The following is an 18,993-nucleotide window of genomic DNA, read 5'->3' as shown; positions in this document are numbered from 1 at the left end:
CAAATGCTATTATATTTTAAATCATGATTTTGATTAATGATTCATTACTATCAATATCTGAATAGTGGAATGGGCTTGTTTTTGTTTTCTTTCCTTTTATAGAGAAGATAAAAATATATAGAAATAAGTTACCAATATACTCCAAAACTTCCATCACTTTTATAAAAGATCCACATTCCAAGTTTAAATAATTATAAATACAACTGTAAGAAATTGCTATTGAACTAGAGTATAAAAAATACCCAGAGTACGTAGATGAGTGAATAAATCTTCATTTAGGGTTGAGGTAGCAGCAGCTGTCTACCTCCTTTCTTGACCATCTGTGTTCTTCCAACATCCAATTATCAGAATTTGATGCAGTAAGTGATTAAAGAAACTTATCATGGGCCAGTTGTCACCTATCTCCGCAGTGTCCCCCTGTGCTCTTGGAATTGGAAGACTTCCTAATTCCTTAAAGTGAAAGGATGTGAACGATGCTCCTGCTCTCCCTGACCAGCACCTCATGCTTTGCAGTGGAGAATCTGTCCTGAGACCCAAAAGATAGTGGCCTCCACATTGTGCTGCCGGGGCAGCTGCTGTGTGCATCTGTCCGCAGCTGCAAACCTTCTGTCCTTTGTTGGTGCTTCCCTGGATGCCCAGGTCTCTATTGTCATTGCTGCCTCTTTCTCCATTTGCTTCCAGCTTTCTCCAGGTCTTTTTCCATATGGAAAAGACACAAAAATAAAAATAAGTATTTTTATTTACACAAATGACAAATAAGTTTTATTTACACAAAACAAATAAGTTGTTTTCTCTGCCTGGATTAAAATATACATGCAAATGAGACATATGAGATAAGCACTATCTTTTCCAGACATCACTGATATTATATTGGATGTTATGTGAATACAAAACTCTTCAACCAAAGCCTTCATCACTTTAGTTAAGTCCAGAGCAGACTGTCTGGGTTACATGCATGCCTCAGCTAATACAGCCAAATAAGAAACACACACTTGGTTAAAATGTTTAAAAAGATGGAGGAGAAGGGAAGACAAGTCCTCTGCTTGGATATTACTAGAGAAGAAAACCCAGACTCAAACACAGATTTTTTTTCTTTTTTAAAAGAATGGAATTGGACCCAGTGACATCAACAGGAGGTGTCTGGGGGTAAAGAGAATAGAAAGGGGAGAGAAAAATCAAGACAACTCAAATAAGTTAAAATAGAAAGGAGGGGGGTCCAAAGCGAGGAAGGAGAAGTGGAGGGGACCAAGAAACAGGGAGAGAGACTCAGAGAGGAGAAGAAAAGAAAAGAACATTTTGAGCAGCCTTGGAACTCTCTGTATAACTTGAGGAAGGGACAGTTTGCAAAACCAGGTCCCACCTGTTATGTTGTGTGTCTTATGCATGATTTTTTAACACTAAAATAAAAACGCTCCGCCAACAGGATAGAATCAACATGGCAGTTTATTTATGTCCCTGTTCTCGTGAACTTCAGGGGGCTTTTGAGAAGCATCCAAGGACATTGGCAACTTTATGATAATTCATGTTTATTCTGCCCCTCCATGCCTTTCATCTTTCTGTTTCTCTCTGTTCTTCCTTATTCACCAAACCCACCCAAGGCATTCAGGCATATTATTTACTTCCTGAAATATGTGGCTCAAGTGTTTGTTCCACCAGCAGTGGGAGAGTAGTGCGTCCACATTGTTCTTTGAGAATGAAAAGTCATTCTGGAGCACAGCCCTTCCCACGCTCTGGGCCCACACACTCAGCCCCACTCCATCAAAGGAGCCCCGCTGCCTGCCCACCCACCCTGGGTGCTTTCTGGTTTGCAGTCCTCTTGGCAGACATGAGGCAACGATTGCTCCTGTCCGTCGCCAGCCTTCTCCTTGTGGCCCTGCTGCTTCCAGGTAAAATGGAAAGGTGACCCAGATCTGGGTGTCAGAATCTTTCTGCAATGGTCATCTGAGGTATGGGAGTCCAGGCTGGACAGGGAGAGATGAAGTCCTTGGAGCACGTATTCCTGGTGGAGCTTTGGGTACGAGTCTCTGAACTGGGTTCATAAATGGCACTCTGAATTGGCCCATGGCACTTGCTTCCCAGGGGAGAGTGTCCCTCTCTGACTCCATTTTCTTATCCTTTTAACATTTCTCTTTCTCTTACACAGAAGAACATTACATTTTAGGGAATCTTAACAACTGCATTAGTGACACTTGAAATAAATTCTCTGGCTGCGCTGACTTTGAGGAGGTGCTCAGACTCACCGTTCATGGCATACATTTCTTATATGTCATTCACCTTCTTCTCTCTCTACACACAGGTGCATACAATGCATGTGCACAAATGTGCACACACATGGAACACTAGCAACTCTCCCAACTCCCCCACCCAATCACCCATGCTCACTCACATGGTAGAGTGTAGGTACCTCATGCTGACGGGTCTGCCACGCGGAGGCCTCAGAGCATCCTCAGCCGTGTGTTTCCACGTGCACAGGATCGTCTCAAGCCAGACATGTGAACCACTCAGCCACTGATGCTCTCGGAGAACTCAGGGAAAGAGCCCCTGGGCAAGGCACAAACAGGTTTCAGCTGCTACGCCACCCAGTGAAACGGGACCTCTTACCACCGCGCACCCCACCTTACCAAGGTGAGTCAGGGAGCAACACGTGCAACAGGTGCATCCACTGGGGAGATGTAGAGGGAACAAATAGATGGGAAGGTGTCTGTGCTGGTCGGGGTGGGTGAGCAGTCATTGTTTGGGGAAGACTTGGTGTGGGTACATTGGGCTGCCCTGCCTGTCAGGGAGGGCACGGGGTCTCACAGCTTCCTCTGGGGCTGGATCATTGAGGGCCTCATGGAACGTGGGAGTATTGAGGGGCCAAAAGGCAATTTATCTGAAGCCACGTCTGGGAACGTGGGAGTATTGAGGGGCCAAAAGGCAATTTATCTGAAGCCAAGTCTGTAATTGCTGACTTCCTCCAAGAACAGGAGCCAGAGGAGACACTGGTGGAAACGTGGCCTCCTGACAGGTTGCAGCCCCTTGCCCTTAGCTTTAGAGGTCATTCCCCTTCAAGGAATTTACTGAATACCTACTAAGTTCCAGGTGTCCAATGAGGTCTGGGAAATGCTTTCTGAGGATGGGGGCAGAGAATAGACTGTATTGTCAGTCTACTCAGGCAAGGAGGCAGCAGGAAATGGCAAGGAACAATTGAGCCCACAGCCACTCTTCTGGACTCTTCCAGAAGGGCCAGGCTTCTGATCAGCCCCCAAACCCCTGGGCAGGACCAGCTTCAAATCCAGAAGGGCCTGGAGGAGCCTGTAATTTCCAAGATGCTTCTTTAATCCCAACCTCATTGCTGATCCTAAGACAGGGAGAACTAGGTTAGCAGCTCAGTGGGCAAGAGCAAGAAAGACAAGAGGGTGTTGGCAAATTGCTGTGACATCCAGTAAATAAAGTCCTGCTGAATTTGATGCCTGCAGCATCCTACCCAACCTCCCATCCCTTTCTAATTGGCCCTCAGTTCCAAAGGACTCATTCATCTGGATCTCCTCCCAAGGGAAGGGAAAAAGAAAACTCAATTATTACACAGCAAATATAAACAGGTGCAATAGTAGGCATGTGTTATTTAGTCTAACGGTATTCCTATGAGACAGGATTATTCCTTCCTTTGGTTAAAGGAGATTTAGTGGGGCAGAGCTATATATCTGGAGTTGATGTTTTAGTTTGGAACTTGAAGCTATTAACTATGGAAAGCTGTTTCATATCCATGCCACCCCCTCCCTGTCCCTCACGGCTGAAATGACCACTGTTTGATTCTGGAGATGGTCTTAAGAAGCTAATGATGGATTTTTTTCTTTTTTAATGCAGAACCTGAATCAGATTTAAAAGTTGTTGACTGCAAGAGAAGTGAAGGCTTCTGTCAAGAATACTGTAATTATATGGAAACACAAGTAGGCTACTGCTCTAAAAAGAAAGACGCCTGCTGCTTACATTAAAACTGATGTTGCTGATATAGAAACAAAGCTCTGCCACTTACCTGTTCTCCTGGGCCACGTTGTCCAATCAGGTGCAGGTTTTTTGCCGAAGTGTTGGAGCAGCAGGGAGCGGAGATATTGCCACTTGTGCCAGACAATTCAAATATTTTATTGTGGCAAAATAAATGACAAAAATGCTACCTGTGATCTTACAGAAGATGACTTAGCTTGATGTGAACAGAATTTTCAAAATCACACAATTTGTGCTAGTAAATGTGGATATAATAAACTTTTATTAGAAAGAATTCAAATAATTTGTTCTTTTATTTAAAAACTATTTTTTGAATGCCGACTTCTATTCTAGGTACTGTGCAATGGAGTCCATTCTATTCTAAGTACTGTGAAATGTAGTTGAGGTGTTAGGTGTGTGGTCAAACCCATTCTCCGTCAGCCCCATCAGCTCCTACATGCAGGCCAGTTCAAAGCCCTGTTCTCTAGCAGCAGCTGAGAGAGTGTGCAGGCAAATGCCTTCTGGGGAGAGACTGAGTGCTGGGAGTTACTGCCTGTTCTCTTTGTGCTAAACCTGGAAGAATACCCTCTGGAAGTCCTCTTCTGCCCCTTTAAAACTACTCGTTTGTTCTCTGTGGCCTTAGAAGACACAAAATGCAGAGCCCCATTTGTGACCCGATGGTGCTGTGCAGTTCCAGGCTTTTGGTGTCCTGAACAAAGAACTGGCTGTGATACTCAGATAGCAAAGCAAGCAGCAAAAGTGTGTGAAGTGCAGTATTACACTCCCGGAGAGGGGAGAGTGGGCTGACTTCTGCCAGATGAGATCAGCATGGCTTCGGTGTACCTTGGGTCTTCTTATGTGTTTTTTTTTCCTTCTCTTCGCAAGGCTGCCTGATCTTTTGCCGGTGCCTGCCTTTTGACTGATAAGTGTGTTGCTTAGTTACTTTAGCCTCTGCGGGCATGTGCGTTGTCTCCATCCCATAATTTTAAGTACATGCATGATAGGTAGTCCATATGCATGAGCTTTAATGAGCTGATTATCATACGGCATCCTGTTAAGGATACTTTTTAATGTGCATGCCTACCTCTGAAGAGCTGCCCTTTCCTGGTTTGGTCTGGATCTTGCGGGCCATGGGGTCCTTGCTCTCTTCTTTATCTTACTTTTTGTTTTGGCTGCTTTGCTTCTGCCTTTTATCTTGCTTCTTGCTCACCCACCCCTTCACCTTGCTTCTGTTTCTGCTTTCATTCTTTCTATCCTTTATCCAACTTCCAATTTCCTCTGCAATTCTCCTGCCTCACATTCACTTCTAGAGATAAGTGATTTAGGAGCCAGTCCCCAGGTGGCAGCTATAAAACTGTGCTTGATGTATTCTCCTTCTAGGGAGAAGTTGGAGACCTGGATTTCTTGCTGGAGCTAGTTGAGAGGAGCAGGTGCAGTGCCTACCTATACCTCTGTTCAGGCTCCCACAGGTCTACTCTTCACCCTTCCCCTTTGGCTCCCAGATACAGACCCAGAAGTCAACCCTCAGGCAGCACATGGGAAAATGGGTAGATAAACCTCTTGCAGGTAGAAACCGGGAGGCGGGCATTTGCCTGCCTGCTCTGGCCTGAGCACAGGGAGAGAGCTGCCAAAAGTGCTTGCAAATCTGTGTCCAACCATCTCTTTCATGTCTGTGGTTCAGGGAGACCTGCAGATGCCCAGCTCTATCAACCCCAATCTAGGTGATTTAGGAGCCAAACCCCTGGCTGGGAAGCATAAAGGTCAGGGTACTATATGTGTGGTCCAAACTCTTCACTCCTCAGGGAGAAGCTAGGAGTTGGGACTTCCTTACCAATTAATTGTAAGGTGCTATGCCTGGGATAGGGATTGTGCTGGGAGTGTGCCTCAGCTCTTCCCACCTGTTTTCACATGAATATTTTCTCAGTTGCTTGATGTGTAGTAGTCTTTCACTAGTCTTTGGCTTTCTCTCAGAAAGAACCAAGCTGTGTGTTGGTATTTCTTTGGTATATCCATGGAAGGAAGGAAAGGCTGGAGCCTCTTATTCCACCGTCTTGCAGATATCAGTCTGGCACACCCTTGATTACTGTGTAGTTGAGCATTTTTTCATTTGTTTATTGATCATTTTTTCTCTTCTGTAAAATTTATTAGTTTTACTGGGTTACTACTTTATTCTTTTTTTTTTTTTTGAGACAGAGTTTCACTCTTGTTGTCCAGGCTGGAGTGCAATGGTGCGATTTTGGCTCACCAAAACCTCCACCTCCCAGGTTCAAGCGATTCTCCTGGGTTCAAGCAATTATCCTGCCTCAGCCTTCCTAAGTAGCTGGGATTACAGGTGTGCACCACCACGCCTGGCTAATTTTGTATTTTTAGTAGAGACGGGGTTTCTCCATGTTGATCAGGCTGGTCTTGAACTCCCGACCTCAGGTGATCCGTCCGCCTCGGCCTCCCAAAGTGCTGGGATTACAGGTGTGAGCCACCGTGCCCAGCCAGGTTACTAATTTATTCTTATCCATGTACATTTGCTCCCTTTATATCTAACCTTACATATTCTTTCCTCCATCAATTATCTTCCCTTTCTCTGGAACGCCTCCTGCTTAAACCCCAGTTATCCTTGAAATATCTTCTTATTATCTTTCAACCATAATTTTCATGCTTTTCCCTTTTGTTCTCTACTTTGCAGATATTTATTTTTATATCAGTTTCTCTTTCTGTAGAGCCCTTTTTTTTTTTTTTTACTATTTTTGGATTTTGAAGTTCAGTTATTAGATTTTTAATTATTTTTAAATAGTCTTATATTTGCAAATAGTCTCTTTCTTTCTCAACATGTGACTTTCTCATGGGATCTAATTCTCATTTTGCTGACCATAGTTTCTCAAATCTCATTAGGAATAAATACATATTGATTTTTTTAAAACTGCATTTTTCCATTGAAATCGCACATATTGCAGTTCAGTTAAGTCTCTTCCAATTTTTAAAAGTGCTGACTTCTCTTCTGCTAGTTTTACACTGACCACTAATATCTACTTGCTCATGCAGACCAGCTGTGGAGGATTGCTTTGGTAGGGTAAGCAAGTGAGTGAGAGGTGGCAAAGAATGAATGTGGGTAGAATCTGCTGTTTGTCTTAAAATTTTCTGTAGGGTATCTACTTAAAATAAGTTTCATGGATGTCTTTAATAAATAAATAGGGAAGAAATAATGATATTTGCCTAATCTGTCCATAAAATCTTCATCAGTGGTAATTATTTTAGGCTCAAGTTAATTAATAATAAACTGCACATCACAAAACTTTGAGCTCATTATTCTCTTTGCAGCTTTCTTTAATTCCCATAAATCAAAACTTCCTGCAAATATTGTTATGTATTAGATTGCTACAAAAGTAATTGCGGTTTTTGCCATTGAAAATAACGGTCAAAACCGCAATTACTTTTGTACCAACCTAAATACAAGTATCTGGGTTAAGAATCAGGATCCCGGGGCTCAGCATAGGAAAGAAACTAGGTACACAGAGCCCTTTACAGAATGCCACCTTTACAGGCTTTTTTTCTGAACAAAGATGTTCCTTAATCAACTTATATATGGGCACACTCACATAGGGCTGATACCCACGGATAATGAAGGTATTTGAAACTAGTCCTCACATACAAAACCAGAAGCACTGGTAACTTAAATAACCTCTTTGTAAAGCAATCTTAATATGTATGTAAGACATAAAATACTTGTTCTCATTGTTTCAGTTATTCTGCTCAGAAATTATCCTAGGAAATAAAAAAATACTTTGAGAAACCAAAAAAAACTCTAAAAAGTTCAAAATGGAGCACTATATTAGCAAACTATAATACATCTACTCAGAGATATTACATATTCCTTAGGTATAATAAATATAACACAGTGAAAAACCATTAAAATGCATAACATTTTCAAAATACTTATCTGTCCTAAAAATTATGATACCAATGTTCACATATTTGATATAAAATTAACTGTGAAAAGTATGTTTAAAAACAATAAAGTTTCTAATGTTAAAATTGTTGGTGATTTTTAGATATTTGTACCTCTAAAAATACTGTCAAGTTATTGCATTACTCTTAAATGTTAAATATACATTTGTAAGAACAAAATTAATGTGCCTAAAAATAAATATATATATGTGTATACAAAGATATCACTTAATTATAATCAAAGACATTCTGTTGTAGACTTAAGTCGCACCCAGAAACTCACAGAGTTAACATAAGAAAGCATTTCCTGGGCAGTAAGATGATAAGACTCCTTGTTTGTATAGTGGTGAGTAAAAAAAAATAATTTTATAAAAAGATGATAGACATTAAAACATGTTACCCAGGGAGATTTTGGAGCCTACCTGGGATTCATAAAAAACAGGTAGAAACTGATTTTTTTTCCTCTCATTCTTTGGTATTATAATATTTACTGTGCTGGGTTGGGGACAAGGGGAGGGAGAGCATTAGGACAAATGCCTAATGCATGCGGGGCTTAGAACATAGATGACGGGTTGATGGGTGCAGCAAAACACCATGGCACATGCATATCTATGTAACAAACCTGCACATTCTGCACATGTATCCCAGAACTTAAAGTAAAATAAAATAAAAATAAATAAAAATTACAGACATTAAAAAAAAAAAAGTGTCATCCTGCTTGGAGACAACTGAATAAACATAATGGGTTCTCAAGGTCAGTCCTGAGCCAGCAATTCCATTAGTTATGCATTCTTTGTTCTCACAGCACCTTTTTAGTACAGGCCCCTAAGCCCTGATGAGGTTTTATGGCAACCAGTTGTACCGCAGTGGGAAGAGGTCCTTAGACAGGAGCTTGCTGGAGGCTGTCTCAGAACCCACTGCAGCACACCTGACTGCCTCGTATTCCACTCTGCACGCCCACCTTCCACGCAGTGTCCTTCCCTCGCCTGCACCCCAGCTGCTTTTCCCGGGATTTGATCCTTCTGACTCATCCATTGCTCAGAGTCCCCATCATCAGGAAGCCTGTCTTCTCTTCAATGCCTGAGGTCTGCAGGGCAAGGAACAGGTGGGCAGGCTCAGTCAACTTCACCCCATTGCACCTCATGTGACATAAATAATGGGCACTTCTAATCTTTTCTTCCTGTCCCTACATGTGGTGGTCACCGCAACTCTGCAGGCTTGACCTGCTGTCACCTGGCTTATTCTTACCTCTTTGGGTCATGGGAAATGACCTTCTGCACCCAGGGAATCTCCCTTAGTTGATAAGACCAAAACGGAAATAATAAGACCAAAATGGAAAGTTAGTATGCCTTCATAAAGAGAGATTACATTCATTAACACAAACCCTGCCTCTTTCTTGAAAGACCAAAAAAAAAAAAAAAAAAAATCTCTGGAGCAAGAGGAATAACATTAGCATTGTCCATGAGGATAAAAAAGTGGGGAGAACCCCCAGCTGACTTTTTCATCATCCCAAAAGGAGACACCAGTAAGCAGCCACTGGATTTGCCAGCTGTGCACATTTCATATATATGGAATCATACAATATGTGGTATTTTGTGCCTGGCTTATTTTACTTAATCTGAGATTTTCAAGGTTCCTCTATGTTGGAGAACGTGGCAGTACTTCTTTTCCTTTTGTGACCGAATAATATTGCATTGTATGGATGCACCACACTTTGCTTATACATTCATCACCTGAGGCACATTTGCATTGCTTCCACCTTTGACAGTTGTGACTAATTCTGCTATGAACACTACACTCATGTACAGGTTGCTGTTTGAACACCTATTTTCACCGCTTGTATGTTTACACCTAGGAGTTGAATTGCTAGGCCATATTGGTAACTCACATTGTTTAACTTTCTGAGGAACTGCCAGACTTTTCCACAGCAGCTGCACCACTGTACATTGCTACCAGCAACATATGAAGGTTACAATTTCTCCACATCCTCACCAACACTTGCTGTTTTCAGAAATTTTGTTTTGTTTTGTAACATTTTGAGACAGTCTCGCTCTGGCGCCCAGGCTAGAGTGCAGTGGCCCGATCTTGGCTCACTGCAACTTCCGCCTCTCGGATTCAAGCGATTCTCCTGCCTCAGCCTCCTGAGTAGCTGGGATTACAGGCACCCGCCAGCACGCCCGGCTAATTGCCCGCTAATTTTTGTATTTTTAGTAGAGATGGGGTTTCACCATATTGGCCAGGCTGGTCTCGAACTCCTGACCTTGTGATCCGCCTGCCTTGGCCTCCCAAAATGCTGGAATTACAGGGGTGAGCCTCCGCTTCTGAAGTTTTATTTTTTTTATGACCATCCTAGTAGATGTGAAGTGATATCTCATTGTGGTTTTGATTTGCATTTTTCTAATGACTAATGACATTCAGCATCTTTCGTGCGCTTGCTGCCCATTTGAATTTCTTCTTTGGAAAAATCGATTTAAGTCCTTTGTCCATTTTTAAATGTGTTGTTTGTCTTTTTGCTGTTGAATTGTATCAATATTTTTTAAAATACAGAAACATTTTTTCTACTATCAAATGTTTGCAAACCCAAAGGTATCTTTCCTCTCTTCTCCTTACACTCTTCTTTTCCATTCATGAGTATGATGCACATCAGAATAATTATCTTGTGTGTTGGGACAAATTGCACTCTATTTCCTTTTAACTCTGCAATTAGATGAACCTATGAACCTATGACCAGATATAAACAAAATTAGCCAATAAGCTTGATTTTCTAGTTTGATTTCTTTGAAATGATATGCCTTATTCTTCAGAATTATCCACGAAATAGTTCCTTGGGGATTGCTTTCTGGGTCTGTGATTTGGAAATGGATTCAAGTCTGGAGGAGAAGGTACATGATAAAATTTGATACTATTAATTTATTTCTCCCTCAAATGAATTTATTTTCCATCATAGTTTATTGTTTCCAAACTATACAGAAATTTTCTGAACTATAATTTCACAATGATTTGATTAGTGACTGTACTGCTAGAAAAAATATGCCATCCACCTTTACCTTGGATCCTTTCCAAATAAGGTGTAGTATAAATAGAAAGAATGAATGTAAAGGATAAAATGTGCATTTTATTGTTTTAGCTATAAGTCATCTTAGTGACTTTTTAAAAATGACTCAAATGTTTGAATATCCACATTCAGTGTTTTTATCAAACAATTATTCATGTATCGTACAGCCACTTTGTCCATGCACAGGATACATTCAGAATTATCATTATTCCTTGGGACCCTTGAAGTTAGGGTATCATCTTGGTGTGGAAGCCAATTTCCCTAAGGGGCAAATGAAACTGCTTTTCTTTCTTTTTTTTTTTTAATGAGAGATTTCAGAGATGTCTTCAGAACAAATGCTCCACAGAGAAAGAATTTCACATTTTAGTCGACTTTTTAAAGTACTGAGTTGGACCCTCACAAATATTCATAACTATTTTACAATTACTTAGTACATGGCTAACATTTAAGGTAACTTTTTTCTTCTCTCTCTTTTTTTTTTTTTTTTTTTTTTGGTGGAGGGTCAAAAGCAGCTTGGAGTGCCCAATTTTCCCTAAAGTCCTAACTTCAAAGGTGCTTTTGCAAGGTACAGAAAGGTCTGTGAGTCAGAGAGTCCCTGCCAGGGCACATTGTCCTGCTTAATCTCTCCAGAGCTGGAAAGTTCAAAATGAACACCCAGCCCCTGCCTCTTTGAGATGCTCACACTGTTCACCCACGCAGAAAGTCCAAGGCCACTGCTTGATGTGTCTTTTTCAAAATTCATGTCTAGGTAAGACTCATGGTGAGATCTGGTTGTTGTAGACAGGTTAAATAAGGCAGAAAATATGATGAAGCTGCTCTGAAGAATAACAAAGCCCTGCAAGATGTAACAAGTAATATAGGCAAGTCCAGAATAATATCTAGAGTCTGTTATTGCTTACATATAAATGGGGTATGGATTCATCTCTGCTTCCATATACGTGGGACACCTCTGGAAGGATTAATAAGAAGCTAATAGCAATTGTTATGAAGCCCAGGGGTATAGGAGAGAAGACATCCTTCTCATTTGCCCCTTTTGCTTAAGAGAATTTTAAGGGGAATAAATCTAAGTGATCCTGGGACTAAAATCAAATAGGGGCAAAATGTGCAGCTTTATCCACTGTGTGTTTTAATACCACACATTATATAAACCCACACACAAAAATATCGTGTCCTTGCAGACTCTGTTTTCACAACCCCCAACACCCCAGAGCCCACAAAGCTCCCTCCAGCCCAGGATGACACAGCCCTGCGGTTGCTGGGGGCTCTCTGCATCCCTCACTAGACTGTCACTTCCAACAGTGGATAACTTCATCAGATGAGAGAAGAGCCTGTCCTCTTCCCCCAAAGTAGACAACATCTTGGCTCTTCATAAATAGATGAATTTTGCCAAATTTTTGGAATAATGTCATATGTTGTCTCTTTTTTTTTTTCTTTCAGCATAGCATTTGTGAGGTTCATCCACGTTGTTGTACACATCTTCTTGTTTTTATATTCTTGTTGTGGTGTGGAAATACATTGTGTTTTGTTGTTGTCATAATACACTATTTGGTTGCATTCTGTTGGCTGCAAGGAACTGTGCTACAGTGAACGTTCGTGCACGTGTCTCCTAATGCACATGGGCCTATGTTTCTGTTGGTAGATGGGAGTCATGTTGCTAGGAAATAAGCTATTTATCTGCTCAACTGTGGTGGACATCGCAGCTTTCTGAAGGCAGAAAATATATCTTTACACAACCATGTCTCTAGCACCTAGCACACCGCTTGGCACTAAGTAGCCATACCTCAACGTTGGTTCACTTTCCTCTTCAATATCCGTGTATGGAATTATTGGTTGATCCCTGCTTCTCTGAATATCAGGAAGCCAGTCTATTTTTAGGCAGAAAGGGAAGAGTAGTCAGTAACCTTCTGCCCACAGCCTTACTCAGTAGAGCAGATAAATATGCTCATGCTGATCAGTATTCCCAAAAACCTATAAATGTCCCATTTTGTGCCTTCTCCGCTCCATTTCATTCCGTCATTCATCATATTTGCTCTCCTTCACGGGAGGGCAGGGAGGTTCAATGGACCTTAAAACATGAAGGTCTTTTTTCTGTTTGCTGTTCTCTTTTGTTTGGTCCAAACAAACTCAGGTAAATGTCTCCTGGTTAGCCCTGGGGAAGGTCATGCAGGAATTCCATTTATGTGTGTGTCTGTATGGACAGTGTGTAGGTGTGTCTGCATGTTGTTAGTGGGTGCAGGTGGGCCACCATGGGGCTCAGCCTTGGACAATTTTAGTTTTTTAAAAGCTAAATAAGTGTTATAAAGGTCTTGACACAAGACAAAGGGGTATTCTTGCTCTGATACAAGTGGCAAGCACTCACTGCAGTCTGAGAAAAGTTTTCAGAAGAAAGTTATAGTCATATGAATGTCAGAGCTGGAAGGGAATCAGAGATTGTCTGTAGCAGCCCCATACTCTACAAAAAGAAAACCAAAGTCCAGAGAAAGGGTTGATTTACCCCTGTGCGATGAATCATCATGGTCATAGTAGGTCTTCAAACTTATAATATTCCCCCTGCTTGCACATATAACACATTTTACAGATGGGCAAGCTGAAGTGTAACGAGTTAAATGAGTTGCCTAAGGAGACATAATGAGATATTGGAAGAAGTAAGACCAGAATCCAGGTCTCCGCGCTTCCAGGCTGGGGGCTTTTCTGTCTTGACTAAAGGTGGACCCCCCCACCTTCTTCACTTTGCTGTCTCCTCCAAGCTGTGACAGGGCTGAGATGATACAGAATCAGAGATTAGACCCCATCTGGAGGTTGGATGTTGTGCAAGAGCATTTTCATAATCATGCAAGACCCACATTGTGTTGTTGTTGTTGTTGTTGCTGTTGTTGTTGTTTGTTGTTGTTTAAAGTCATTGTATGTGGCATTTGCAGATCTGACATAAGTAAGTTCTTTCTTTCAACCATCTCTTGCCCAGTGTCCTATTGTTATAAAAAATTTAGGTGGTCATTCGTGACTTACAAGCCCACAGGTCCTGGTGAGGAGAGAGGTTTTATTTTCTCCTTTTCATTGTAGGACATAAAACTAAAAATTGGGCCATAAGCTGAGAATGGGTTAATACTTCTAATTTCCTTAGAGACCAAGACCTGTCCCATTCTGGGCCACTTCTGTTTTCCAAAACTCCCTTTGCTTCCTTCTAGTGCACATCTCTCACCAGGAGGCTCGAGGACCCTGATTTAAGATCTGCATGGGCTTTTTAGGGCCTAGATGGGCCAGGTGAGCATGCATAAGACACACCCTATCATCCTCCTGGCAACATTTCAGATATAAATTAACGTTCCTGTTTTAAAGCTAAGAAGCCAAAGTTCGGTTAAACTGGGGCTTGTCCAAAAGTACTTAGCATTGTCAGAATATGTAACCCTTGGCTGTGGGCTGGGGTCATCTTCTAGTCTCTACACTATATGAGTTAAATGTCAGCTCTCTTCTATTGTATATCCATAGGTGATGTTCCACCAGGAATTAGAAATACCATCTGCTATATGCAGCAAGGGACCTGCAGACTTTTTTTCTGCCATTCTGGTGAGAAAAAGCGTGACATTTGCTCTGATCCCTGGAATAGGTGTTGCGTGTCAAATACAGATGAAGAAGGAAAAGAGAAACCAGAGAAGGATGGCAGATCTGGGATCTAAAATATAAGCTCCTGGAAGGCAGGGATCTTGAAGTATCCCAAGGGCTTAAAGGAATGTGTGGCTTATAGTAGGTGTTCAATAAATATCTGTTGAATGAATTTAGCACCAAAGGTGGAGAGCTGATAAAAGACTTTTTTTAACTTCCTTACTTCTCCATGTACTGCCTTTTCAAAGGGGTCTCAGAATTTTGTGATATTCCACTTTCCTTTCCTAGTCAAAGGAATATCTCTTAAGTATCTGGAGATGGGAACAGACTAGAAACCAAGCTCCAAACTGATTTTCAGAGGGACATGAATGCAACCGATCTGCTGCTCTGTTTTCCACCTGATGACATCTTTCTTACCACACCCAGCACTAGCCTTCTCCTGCTTATTCACCCAGATGGTAATGCACCTTATCCCTTTTCCCTTTACACTTCCTCAAGTAATAACACCAACAGGTCACACTTCAGTAGGATAGTATTGTTTTCAAGCATTTATTCTTAGGCTTTTTCAATTTATTAACACAACAAGCTGATAGTGTGTATAATAAGGTGTAAGCGGGTCCATTTTAGCAATGAAAGAAAAATGAAAATCATCAGGTGAAGCACATTTCCCCTAGGCTAGTAATTAATAAATGGCATTCTCGGTATGCCTATCAGCCAGCGTTCATTCTTCTATGATCCTTCTAAAAAACATATTTCTGTGCAATTGGAGTAAGGCAGCGCCCCTGTTCATGGAGATTCCTGAATGCTTAGCTGCCTTTTGCCTTTCTCTGGAGCCTGCTTGAATTTGTTGAATACTAATTCCAAGAGTAGTGAATACCAATCACAGGTAAGGAATTTAAAAAATAATAAAAACAAACATGCTGAGAGATAGAGACCACATGCCAAGCTTTTCCCAACTGACAGGTGGCTTGGGAAGATGCTCTGTGTCCCTGTTTCTGTCGCTGCCTGAGTCCAGTGTGCTCCTGAATGAGCTGAGGTGCTTCAAAGAGCCCCCTACAATGTACACTTTGGGGCTCCAGTTTCAATTCCCAGCTCAAGTTGCAATGAATATTTGGCATCATGCCTTTGGCCTCTCGCAGCCTCTTCTAAACTCACTCTTGTTTTTTTCTTTTCTAAATACAATCAGACAGACCTCTGGAAGTGCACAGAGTAAGTCTCTCTTAGGCACAGGCACCTCTGCAGGGCTCTCTGTCATGCCTCTAGAGGGGAGAGCCATTGTTCCATCCCTGAAGGGAATGACTTCCTGAAGGGCATTGGCCCCTATTAGCCTTGGCTCAGAGTGAAACGCAGTAAACGTCCATACCTCACAACTGGCAGACACATTCTCAGCGAGGAATGCCACCAACCCACACCAGCAGATCTGTGTACCAGAAACACAAAATAATATGAAGGGCCACTGCGGGGGCTGAAGCCTGGTTCCATAAGGATGGGACTTCCGGGCAGGTGCTGTTAGACAGCAGCCCCTTCTCTTGGCCTCATGTTCCTCAGAAATGAAATGAAGGAGCTGGGCTCAATCTCAGACCCCATCAGAGCACAGCAGCCTGGGGGTGTGGAAGCAGAGCCTCATCCAAGGACCAGGGGGTCTCCACCAGGTGAGGTGGGGAGGATGGGAACCCCGTCCCTCCCTGCCAGGGTGATGCAGGTGAGAACCCCCAGGGAGCCCTCCACAGAGTCCAGGGCCGGCCAGCCGGGCACTCGCGTGGGCCCTAGGCTGTATTATTTAATATTTTTAAGGTGGATCCTGGGCCTGGGCTGATCTAAATTGTGGAAAATGTTATCTCCCTCTTATGTAAAATTTCTCCAAAGGAAGTGTTTGTCCACCTGTCAGGCATGGTAAAAAACTGGTACTTATGGCATTGCCCAGCACAAAACAGGCTGCCTGGGAGTGTTTGCTGAGGCTTCCGGGAAGCAAACATGGAAGGGAAGGGAAGGGAAGGGAAAGGAAGGGAAGGGGAGGGGAGGGGAGGGGAGGGGAGGGGAGGGAAGGCGATGCAGGCTCCTGGAGTCCTCAGTGGTGAGCTCCGGAGTTGCTCTGTTCCCTTTTTAATTTTTATTTACTTTTTGGCTGTTTTTTCTTTTTCTTTTTTTCAATGTAAAGTGTCTCTGTGAGGCCTGAGAATGAATCTGACTGGATCAGCCCAGAGACAAAGTGAGAGCCCCCAAAACTGGGGCTCACTTTCTTGTTCCGCCCCTCTGGGATATTGGGCAGATCTCCATAGCATCCCTGTCCCCGTCTGTAAAGTGACAGGATTGAACTCAGTCCTAAAATGTCCTGGCGTGGTTTTAAGACAGAATCCCCAAAACGCTCTTTTTCAAAGCCTCAAAGGCCTGGGTCAGGCAGGCATCCCGGCAATACCAACACCTACCACGCGGGGGCGCGCTGCCCTTCCAGGGCCCGCAGATGGGATTTTTTTTTTTGACCACTTGTTCTGAAGCTGAGCACTGGGCTAAGGACAGGAGCAGCTGGGGTCACCACAGGGGAGAGCCAGGGAGCCCAGGTTACCAACGCTTCTGGCCTGAATGTCATGGCACTGATTACAGTGCCTCATTCGTCTCTGCCCTGCACAGGGTACCATTCATGCCAGGGGTGTGGAAATGAATTAAGTTCAGACTGAATCAACAGGGATATTTATTGAGGCATTGTCAGGCATCTGCTTTTATTTGGGAACAGGGACAGGCCAGCAGCACAGACAACGCTGTGGATAAGGAGAGTAGAGCCTTCCTCTTCCTGCCTCCTGTCTTCTGGAGTTGTGACCGCAGGGTGGCCCAGGCAGATCGGCCTCAGAGGCCAGAAGGCAGCTCTCTGCAGCAGAAGATCAGGAGCCTCACCCACAGTCTGTGGCTCTGACTAAGCCTGGGCTGCCTCTGGGCTGTGCTCCGTGGACTGGCTCCCCCGGGATCCATGTGAGAGACTGGAGTATGATCCTCAGTGCGAGGACAAATAAAAGTAGTGATTGTGTCCACCCCATCCTGCCCTCCGTCCAGATCTGTTTTCAACTTGAGGATTCACCTGCCTTGTCCTTGCTAAGACACCTTCAGCCTGTGGTCAGGGGAAGCTGGGAAGAGGTGTTGGGAGACCCAGGACATTGCAAGTTGCTTCGCTGGCTGACACTCAGAGGTGCGTGAACCCTCTGCCAACCCCAGGAGGGGCAGGAGGGTTCCTGGTGGTGGGCCGGAGCTCCAGTCAGCCGGCAGGGGCAGAAGGACTAGGCCTGGTCCAATGGGGGCCCAGGATGTTTTTCTTGGCAAATTCTCATACTTTCCACATAGCTCTTTCTTCTGAGATAAGTATGATCATCTCCACTGTATCTCTAAGGAATCAGCTTCCTGAGATGACACAGTAACCAGGAATGACAGAGCTGTTCCCTCCTAGTACTCAAATCGGCTCGAATTTCAACCCCACTCTGAAGCTTTCCTGGCCCTCTCCCCGCATTCCTGCCTGGCATTATCAATTGCTCTATGTCTCTGCCCCTCAGACACTTTGGTGCATCCTATCATAGGGTCTTGTCACTCTGTTGCCATCATTTATTTACATATTTATAGTCCTCCCACTAGACCTTGAGCTCCTCAAGGACAGGGCTTGGTATTCATAAATACGCATATTTACATCTTTAGCAACCAGTGAAGAACAATAAATATGAAATAGAGGAAGGAATGAGTGAATTAACCTAAGCCTCAAACACTGATCTTCTTCAGTGCACCACCACTGTCCTTTTTAATCCAAGCACTGGGGCAGATTTCACCAGGGGATGCTGGGAAATCCCACTGTGATCGCGGCCACATCCTAGTCACAGCCTGAAGCCCATATCCCTGTCTTATCTCTCACAACCCCCTGGTTTCACCGCCTTCTTCCTCTCCTCATTCCAGCCACTCCCCCTCCCATTGGGGTACTCGTGTCTACAATCCGGTCAGAAGGTGGGGCGAAGCCTTTATTAGCTCTCCTTTATTATAGGGCCTCACAACAGAACTTGTAACCCCTTCATTTTCAGGGGCTTAACACTTACCCCACGGGAGGTGGCAGAGCTAACAGGGAGGCTCGACGTGTGGGGGCTGGAGAAGTGAAGAGCCCCCTGGCCCCTGAGTCTCCACACTGAGCATCTGCCTCTGACAGCATGACATGTGCACCCTCTGTCCTTCCCTCATGGAATCATAGACAGAAAAGGGACCCAGAATGACATTAAATAAAGCCATCCCCCAATGAGCCTCATGGCATCCTTGAAAAAGCCCTAAACTAGGAATGAAAATGCCTGCATCCTTGTCCTATGTCTGCCATCCTTGACCTCACTGAGCTTTGGCCTTTCCTTGGTAATTTGAACACACGTGTGCTCTTTGATTTTGAAAACAAAGGATACACAAAATTCCTTATGAACCATACA

General features: G+C 43.3%; 1 protein-coding gene across 5 annotated transcripts; it reads left to right on the top strand.

Moving 5' to 3' along the window:
• The first annotated feature begins 1,693 nt into the window (after positions 1–1,693).
• On the top strand, positions 1,694–17,585 carry LOC129042580 (sperm-associated antigen 11A-like). 5 transcript variants are annotated; one of them, XM_054498789.2, is made up of 4 exons: positions 1,787–1,886; positions 2,473–2,625; positions 14,444–14,521; positions 17,289–17,585. In XM_054498789.2, the coding sequence occupies exons 1-4, from the start codon at positions 1,826–1,828 to the stop codon at positions 17,321–17,323; spliced, it is 327 nt and encodes a 108-aa protein (XP_054354764.1). In that variant the 5' UTR covers positions 1,787–1,825; the 3' UTR covers positions 17,324–17,585. The 5 variants fall into 5 exon arrangements, with proteins under 5 accessions (XP_054354761.1, XP_054354764.1, XP_054354765.1 ...); XM_054498786.2 differs by lacking the exons at positions 14,444–14,521; positions 17,289–17,585 and adding an exon at positions 3,847–4,116 and having other exon boundaries at positions 1,694–1,886; XM_054498790.2 differs by lacking the exon at positions 14,444–14,521 and having other exon boundaries at positions 17,289–17,584.
• Positions 17,586–18,993: the final 1,408 nt, after the last annotated feature.

The sequence above is a fragment of the Pongo pygmaeus genome, chromosome 7 (assembly GCF_028885625.2).
Source record: "Pongo pygmaeus isolate AG05252 chromosome 7, NHGRI_mPonPyg2-v2.0_pri, whole genome shotgun sequence".
Lineage (NCBI taxonomy): Eukaryota > Metazoa > Chordata > Mammalia > Primates > Hominidae > Pongo > Pongo pygmaeus.
The sequence above is the reverse complement of the archived record's forward strand: the minus strand, read 5'-3'. Positions and strand labels throughout refer to the sequence as shown.

What these genes read in the sequence shown, in the direction of transcription:
- LOC129042580 (XM_054498786.2), top strand. Translation starts at nt 1,694, where the DNA reads ATGAAAAGTCATTCTGGAGCACAGCCCTTCCCACGCTCTGGGCCCACA. An exon ending in TGTGGCCCTGCTGCTTCCAG is followed by an intron (nt 1,887 to 2,472) that starts GTAAAATGGAAA and finishes CCACGTGCACAG; the next exon opens with GATCGTCTCAAGCCAGACAT. An exon ending in GCGCACCCCACCTTACCAAG is followed by an intron (nt 2,626 to 3,846) that starts GTGAGTCAGGGA and finishes TTTTTAATGCAG; the next exon opens with AACCTGAATCAGATTTAAAA.